General features: G+C 45.6%; 1 protein-coding gene across 1 annotated transcript in view; it reads left to right on the top strand.

The window, feature by feature from the left end:
* Positions 1 to 8,762, top strand: part of TUSC3 (tumor suppressor candidate 3) — a 71,411-nt gene that overhangs the window by 22,932 nt on the left and 39,717 nt on the right. The window contains exons 3-5 of the mRNA XM_027853695.1: positions 3,318 to 3,435; positions 4,716 to 4,856; positions 4,956 to 5,096. Of these exons, the coding sequence (XP_027709496.1) occupies positions 3,318 to 3,435; positions 4,716 to 4,856; positions 4,956 to 5,096 (400 nt within the window). The remainder of the gene's footprint in view (positions 1 to 3,317; positions 3,436 to 4,715; positions 4,857 to 4,955; positions 5,097 to 8,762) is intronic.

Consider the following 8,762-nt stretch of genomic DNA (forward strand, 5'->3'; position numbering starts at 1 on the left):
CTCTCCTCTTCTCCTCTCTTTCTTTTCCCCGCCTCCTCCTCCTCATCTCCTCCTTTCTTCCTCCCCTCCTCCTCTCTTCTCCTCCTCCTCCCGTCCTCCTCATCTCCTTCTCCTTTCTTCCTCCCCTTCTCTCCTCCTCTTCTCCTCTCTTCCTCTCCTCTTCCTCCTCATCTCCTCCTTTCTTCCTCCCCTTCTCCTCCCCTCCTCCTTTTCTTCTCCTCCTCCCCTCCTCCTCCTCTCCTTCTCCTTTCTTCCTCCCCTTCTCTCCTCCTGCTCTTCTCCTCTTCTCTCATCCTCCCCTCCTCCTCCTCCTCATCTCCTCCTTTCTTCCTCCCCTTCTCCTCCTGCTCTTCTCCTCTCCTCTCATCCTCCTCTCCTCCTCCTCTCCTCTCCCCTCTTGTGAGGGGGGTGGAGGCAGGGTAGAGAGGGCTTCTCTTACAGCTTTTCCTTGTCCTCAGGTAAGTGCTCTTGGGCCTTTTCTCTCTATCCATCGAGAGGCCAGTGGCTGAGCTCTTGGTGTTCCTTCCGCCTCAGTCCTTTAGCTCTTCCTAGCCATAACCAAGTTGGCACTTTGTGAATTCAATTCTCACCTCTCTCCGGTGCCAACTCCAGACTCCCTTCACAAATAGAGTTGTTAATTAAGATCATTCAGGACAATTTTCAACCCCTATAAGTGTCAACTCCAAAGCTAGGAAGTTGACCTGTCAGGGAGCATTGCCCCATAATCTTGACCCCTTTTTTTTAGATGAGATTCTGCCTCAGTTTTCTAAGCTTCCAATGACAGGAACAAAACATCCTCTCAAATGAGATTATCTATGTAATATGTAAAGTGCTTTACAACCTATACCTCACTATTCTTGTTTTTAGAACTGCGGTTCAAGTTCAGTAAGATATCAGTAATATCCAGGGACTTAAAGTTGTAGACCCAGTGGGAGGGCACAGCACTGGTACAAGTGGGCAGCAGATATTTTGAATGGAGAAAGAGCATCAGGGAGCGTATGATGGGACAAAAGGGTGTTCCAGGTGTATTTTAAGAGTAAGGAAATACCTGATAAAAACTTCATATGTTCCATTGTTACCTGGAGGAATATCAAGAGTGTGGTTTACATTTGTGTTCCCTAGTGCTTAGGCCAGTGACTGGCATATGGGAAACACTGAAATGTTTTTTATTCCTTAATTGTTTGCCTTCACACAGACAATATTCGCTGCTTGGAATTCACTTCCCCCTCACTTCCACTTTATAGCCTCATAGAATCCCTGACTTTCTATAAAATTCATCTCCATCTCTCATTCAATAATTGAGCATTATAAATCACCAGTCCTGCCCTCAAAGATCTTACATTCTATCAGGAGACACCATGTATATAGTCAGCAAGTCAACAAGCATTTGTTAAATACTTAGTATATGCCAGGTAATGTGCTAAGTGTTGGCAATAGAAATACAAAAGAATCAATAACCATATGAAAAAATGCTCTAAATCACAAATAATTAGAGAAATGCAAATTAAAATAAACCTGATGAACCATCTTATTAGCTATCATATTGGCGAAAATGACAGATCCTGGAGGGGGTGCAGAAAAATAAGCACACTAGTGCATGGTTGGTGGAGTTGTGAATTGATCTAACCATTCTGGAGAACAGTTTGGAACTATGCCCAAAGGGCTATAAAACTGTGCATACCTTTTGATCAGCAATACCACTACTAGGTCTATATCCCAAAGAAATCAAAGAAACGGGAAAAAGACCCATTTGTACAAAAGAATTTATAGCAGTTCTTTTTGTGGTGGCAAAAAATTGGAAATAGAGGGGATGTCCATCAACTTGGGAGTGACTGAACAAGATGTGGTATGTGGTTATGATGGAAGAAATGATAAAGGGGATAGTTTTAAAAAAATCAAGAAAGATTTGTATGAACTGATGCAAAGTGAAGCAAGCAGAACCAGAACGGTTTATAGTATTGTAAAGACCAACAACTTTGAAGGGCGTGGGCACAGTACACGCAATGAACCACCGTGATTCCAGAGGACTGAAGGTGGAACATGCTGGCCACCTCTGAGTAGAGATGTAATGAACTCAGTGTAGATTAGGTTGAAGCTTTTTTTTATTTTTTGACATTGTCAGTTCAGGAATTTGTTTTGCTTGATTATACATGTTTGTAATTTTTTTTTTCTTGTTTTCTCAGTTGGGGAGGAGGAAAAGGAGATGGCCCAGAGAGAGTTTAAACCTGAAAATAAAATGAAATTGGATTAAACAAAAGTACAAGCAGGAAGATAGTTCCTGCCCTCAAACAACTTACATTCTTTTTTGCTTCCTCCCTTCTCTGAAGCTTACATTCTCATGAGGACCAGGTAGAAGAGGCCATTCTTTGCCTCCTTTCTTACCTAGTCTAAATCACTGAATGGATGTTGCCTTAGTCAAACTGCGACCTGGGAAAACCTTAGCATAAAAAAGCCAAGGTCTCCCACTGCATCCTGATCTGTATAGGCCACTGGACCCAGATGACTCCAGAGGAGAAAGTGAGGCTGGTGACTTTGCACAGCCCTGCCTCACTTAAATCCAATTGCATCACCTCCCTGGTGTCGTGGTCCCCTTCGAGAATGAAGGACAAACAATAGCAACCACATCATTCTAATGACAGAAGACGGCACATAAAAGAAAGTGGAAGGGGTGGGTGGGTGGGAAGGGGAAATAAAGGTATCCAGTCAATGTCTTGGTAAGGAAAGTCTCAGGTGCAGCGTCATCTGGCCTGGGTGCCCTGCTGAAATGGAGGCTCTGGGGGGAGCCATCCAATCATGGAGGGGCCATAGTGATGGAGTGTACTTCCCTTTTGTGAATTCCAGGGCTGGGCCGAGCTTCCAGCATGAAATAGTTTCTGGGACATGAATGAGAAAGCCTTGAGTGCAGCCTGGAGGGAAATGAGATAGAAATGCAGTCAATATTTACAAAGTAAATGCAAGTTAATTTTGGGGGGTTAGGGCATTAGCTCCTGGGAGGATCAGGGATGGCTTCCTGGAGGTGGTGGTGCTTGAGAATGTCTGTGAAACCAAGGATCCCGAGAGGTGGAGGTACGTGCAGTGGGAGCTGGGGTGGTGGCACATTCCTCTGTGGATTCTGTTTGAGGCTGCTTGACTGCCCTTTTGAAGGCCCTGGTGAATGTCGGTGGGGCAGGGCACATACCAAACATGCCCTGCTGTGTTCTGAGAACAACTGATAAGCCACTTTGCTGTCATCTCTCACTGGACAAAAGAGAGACTCCCCCTTGCTCGTTGAGTGGAGGCCATCAGGCACTCAGACGTCCTGTGCTTGTTTCCCACAGGCAGGCCAATGAGGAGTACCAGGTTCTGGCAAACTCCTGGCGCTACTCCTCGGTCTTCTCCAACAAGCTCTTCTTCAGCGTAGTGGACTACGACGAAGGTGCAGATGTTTTCCAGCAGGTACCTGCAAATACTTATCCTCTCTGTGGTGTCTGGTCCAATGAGTCCCAAGATGGGAGCAATTCCATTGTGATATAAATAGCTCAAATTGGGGGCAGCGAGGTGGCGCAGTGGATAGAGGACTGGCCCTGGATTCCGGAGGACCTGAGTTCAAATCTAGCCTCAGACACTTAACACTTACTAGCTGTGTGACCCTGGGCAAGTCAGTTAACCCCACTGCCTCACCAAAAAACCAAAACAGAACAAAAATAGCTCAGATGAGCATTGTGTTCCTTGTGACATGCATGGGTGCCAACAGTGACCAGAGTGTGTCTGTTTTGCCTTAGCCTTTTCCGTAGCCAGTGACTTAAGGACCATACCACGTGCAAAGTTTGTCCACCTTTCAGACCATGGGGGGTACAGGCAGCGTCCACCTTTGGCTTTGAGATTTGGTTTAAAGGATACATTCCTTTTGCATTTATTGTGTCTGGAAACCTGGTGCCCTGTCTGTTCCTGAGCATAGGCATTCTGGTATTTGTGACATGCCTGGTGCTTCTCCACAGCTGCCCCAGCCAGTGCACACCTGGGCCCCCCTTCGTATTCCCGTGGTGGTCCGGGCTATCACTGAGGGCAGGTCTGACTTGCTTTTGGTAGCCACCAGGGTGGGAGGAGTTAGAGACAGAATTGAGGCCTGAGTGAATTATCCCACACCCAGGATCGCTTCTGTCACAGCCAGACAGCCTTCTTCTGCTCCTGGGCTCTTGGCTTTCCTGGCTTTTCTTTTCCCCCGCCGCGGTCAGCTAGAGCTCAGGCCGGGCCTGCTGGATCTTTTCACTTTCATTGTCCAAGGGTTGGCCTGTCTCCCAGGCAGGTGTGTGGCCATCTTTTAAGCCTAGTTTTTGATCGTTGATTTCCAGCTGTTGGCTGCAGGATTTAATTCAGCAAGTTTGCCCTGTGTGCCTCAGTTTAATGCTAGCTTAGGAAATATGTGTCTCAGTGCTTCACAGAAGTTGTCCGTGGTGAGCTACCCTTTCAGCCCTGTCCAGTTGGCTGTAATCAGGCAGCTGAGGGCACTGGGCTGAGCAGTCACTGGGCCACGATGCCGCTGCTTGTCAGCAGAGACCCTTGGGATGACGGGGGGTGCGGTACAGTAAAAGAGGCCCCCTCTGAAATGGAAGCAGCAGAGAAAAGGAGGAGCTTGCGGATTCCTCCCCACACATGCCCCTGGTGCTTCTCCGCCTCCGGCCAGTAGTAGCCGGAGGAGAGGGGGGCCGTACTGACGGGACTTCCTTCTTTCACAGCTCAACATGAACTCGGCGCCGACCTTCATGCACTTTCCTCCAAAGGGAAAGCCCAAGCGTGCTGACACTTTTGACCTGCAGAGAATCGGGTTTGCCGCAGAGCAGCTGGCCAAGTGGATCGCTGACCGGACAGATGTCCATGTAAGCTCCTGGGGACTGGGGGTGGGGGAGGCCTCCTGAGGAGGGAGGGCACCCTCCCCGTGGACCACTGACGGGTGCTCTGTGTCCCTCCCTCTTCAGATCCGTGTGTTCCGGCCCCCCAACTACTCGGGCACCATCGCCTTGGCCCTACTGATCTCTCTCGTTGGAGGCCTGCTCTACTTGAGGAGAAACAACCTGGAGTTCATCTACAACAAGACGGGCTGGGCCATGGCTTCCCTGGTAAGTGAATGTGTGTGCGTGCATGTTAGCGCACATCAGCAGGGCAGGGCTGTTGGGGGTGGGACCCTCACTGAAGGCCTCCAGCCCTTTGGGCCCTCCCTGCTGTTTATGCCCTTCTGTGATGGTGCTGTGCAAACAGCAGAGAACACCCAGGGTCATCCTTATGTGGGAGAGAAGGGAGTAAGCATTTATGTAGCACCTGCTGCATATAAGCACCGTGCTAAGGGCTTTTTATAAATACAACCTCATTTGATCCTTGCAGCAGCCATGTGAGGTAGGGGCTGTTATGACACCCATTTTACAGTTGAGGAAACTGAGGCAGGCAGAGGTGAAGTGACATGCCCAGACAGCAAGGACATATCTGAACTCACATTTGACCTCGGCTCTTCCTGACCACAGGCCCAGCGCTCTGTACTGTGCTGCTGAGCTGCCTCTGTCTTTGGACCTAGGCAGCTTTGACGGTGACCATGGTCTGTTTTCCTTTAGCCTTTGTTGTGGGTGTGGAATGATTGCAGGAAGTGCTCCCCCCACCCACCCACAGTAGAGCAGGGGCTGGGGCTGCTTTCCTTCCTTATCCTTGAGTTACTGTAGCCCTTTGAATCAGCTTCCCCCACATCAGACTTTGCCCTTCTGGCTCCCAGGCCCAAGGAGGGAGTGGCCACCTCCCACTACCCCCAGCCCCAGGGGCCCTGTCATTTCTACCTCAACTCCCTTTTCTGCCTGGTTAGTGAGAACCACCTCTAGTACAGAATGGCCTCCACCTTTGGAGGGATGAATTTATCTTGCATCAAGTTCAAGCATTGTTAACTTTGCTGCTCGGGACCGAGATGGAAAGAGGCTGGCCTCCTCTCCCCCACTGCCTCGTCTTTTCATACATAAAGGCATTTAATGTTTGCACAGATCTAGGCTGGGATATGTTGTGTATAGAGGGTTTGTAAATACATGTGTGTGGACATGTAGAGAATTTGAACTGTAATTCTGAAATGGAAAATCATGAGCCAGGACTGTGTTAGCCTTCAGACTTTATAAGGAGATTGGTAGTCACTGCCTTGTTAGGTCCAGCATGCCACATGATTTTATCCCCTTCATCTGGGTGTGCAGTGGCTGTGAAAGTCTTCATAAGGCCTTATTGATGTCTTATAGCTGTGAACCACGTCGGTTCCAGCCCTCCACACAGTGCAGAGATGGACAACCCTTGGGCCCCGTCATATGGGTGGAGTTGGCAAGGGCTGCCGGTGGTCAGCATTGGTGATCGTCGTTTTTCTTTGTGCTAATGCTAAGACTTCAGATTGCTGCTGCTGCAGTCCTCATTAAATTCAGCAGGAAAGAGAACACAATTACCGATCCTACTGTAGTAACATCAGGACAAAAGTGGAAGGTGGATTCTGTTTCACCCTGGAGTAGGAGCTTCTTTCATCCCCTTGTGGACTTAAATAAAGTCATATCGAGCCCCATTTCTTGCTTTCTGCTTGTTTGTCTCTGGTGACCGTTTTCTTTCATGTAAGCCTTGGGTACTTGGGTCTGACCTGGTATTCAGCAGCCCCCAGAGGTCGGGCTCAGTCTGGATTCTGCTCACCAGTGGCAGTTTGCTCACAATAATCCACCAAATGGTGCATGTTTTTCTTAGATGTATTTTGTAGCATTCATAGCAGAAATCTCAGTTACGTGTAAACCCAAAATAAGAAATACAGTTTTAATTTTGAAATTAAATAGTGCTCCTATTTGGACTGGCTCTTATTGTAAAGTATGCCTCCCTCATAATGAGAAGTTATTTTGTTCTAAGTTTGACTCCCTAAAATGAATGCTCTTGGAAGTCGTTTTATTTTTGAAATGTTTTGATTTGGTAGCTGTGTGAAGAGAAAGGAATAGAAGAGGAAAGCATCTCTATCTGCATCCGGATCTGTGTGTTCACAAAAGTGATGTCCACCAAAAATGGCTGCAGAGGAGGCAGAAACTCAGAAAGGCAGAAATGTTAAACGTGCTACTTATTATCATACTCCAATACAAAATAAGGCGAATATGATTAAAAGATGTAGAGATAAATGATGACCAGAAATACTGTAGTACCTAGTATGCATCGAAATGCAGACATTTTGAAAAAATTAAAGGTCAATGTGATGTCCAAAGTAAAGAAATCTAAGAAAATCAATGTTCAACAGCAAATAGAAATCCATGAATGCTGTGGTATTTGTGATTTAAGTTTGCAGTTAAATTGAAAATGAATGAATTTGGGACATCTAGGTGGTGCAGTAGACTGCAAGGACCTGAGTTCAAATCCAGCCTCAGATACTTGAAACTTACTAGCTGTGTGACCTTGAGTAAGTCACTTAACCCCATTGTCTCATCAAGAAGCAAAAAAAAAAAAAAAATGAATTCATATACTAAAGGAAGCACAAAATAAGCCACCTAAATAAGAGAAATATTAGCAAAATAGAAAAAAATGTACAAGCACTTTAATAAAGAAAACAATCTGCAATTTGGAAAAGAACAATACAGTTGATAAACCCACTAGGAATTTTAGTTTTCAAAGAGAGAACAGGAGAGAACATTCAATTTTGAAAAAAAAAATTCAGTAATGAGAGTGAGACAAGATGACAGAACCAAAGGAAAGAAAAGTGTCTAGTCAGTAGTCAGTAAATATTTATGAAGAAGAGCCAGCCACATGGCCAACGCTGGACTAGACTCTGGGCAGACAAATACAAAAAGAAAGATGGTCAAGGAGCTTACGATCTAATGGGAGAAGACAGCCCACAAAGTGAAGCTGAAATGGGGGGAGGGGGAAGGGTAGGTCCTTAGCACGGAGATGTGCTAAAGCTCTCTCTGCCAAGAAAAGGAGAATCTGAAAGAAACAGGTGAATGTTTACAACGTTAAATACCTAATCTGAGAAGACAGGAATCATGTAACCTATACAGGATGAGTAATCGAACAAGCCGTTAATAAGATAGATACCTTGGAAAAAAGACACCTGGATAAGAAGTAGTCACAAATAAATTCATTCACATATTCATGAATATATTATACAAGCTGTTTTCAGAAACATGGAAATAGGCTTCTGTTCATAATACTGAGTCAAAGACAGTCTTAATATCCAAACCTGGGAATGATATGCCAGAAAAAGAAATGCAGCTCTGTATCAGAGCAATTTCATTAACAGAGATAACCCAGTATTTGAAATAGTTTACTGGAATTGGAGTCAGGAATACTTGGGTTCAAATCCCAGATACTTACTGGTTGTTTGAACCTCAGAAAGTCTTAGTTTCCTCATCTGTAAAAGATATACATTATGGTCAATGAGGGTTTATACAGGGAATGTGAAGGGGGCTCAGTCTTAGGAAAACAGTGAGCAAAATAAATTGTATCATTAAGAAAATGATTAACGTCCCTACAGATGCACAAAAAACAGTTTTGAAAAAATATAACCCCCCACTTAGAAACAACAACAAAAAGTGGTACAAGAATAGGACAATTTTTCTTTAACATTCAAAATGTTTAATTGAATATAATAGAGAACCAATTGAAGAGGGACTTCACGATCTCTACTGTTTCTTGTCTGCATCATTTTGGAAAGGCTTGTTTTGACAACCTTGAGAGAAAGAAACCAAGGCATCAGCACAGTCGAATAAGAGTTTAAAATATCTCTCTCTCTCTCTCCCCCTCTCTCTCCC

Source organism: Vombatus ursinus, unplaced genomic scaffold (genome assembly GCF_900497805.2).
Source record: "Vombatus ursinus unplaced genomic scaffold, bare-nosed wombat genome assembly UNPS02010193.1, whole genome shotgun sequence".
In the NCBI taxonomy this organism is placed as follows: Eukaryota; Metazoa; Chordata; class Mammalia; order Diprotodontia; family Vombatidae; genus Vombatus; species Vombatus ursinus.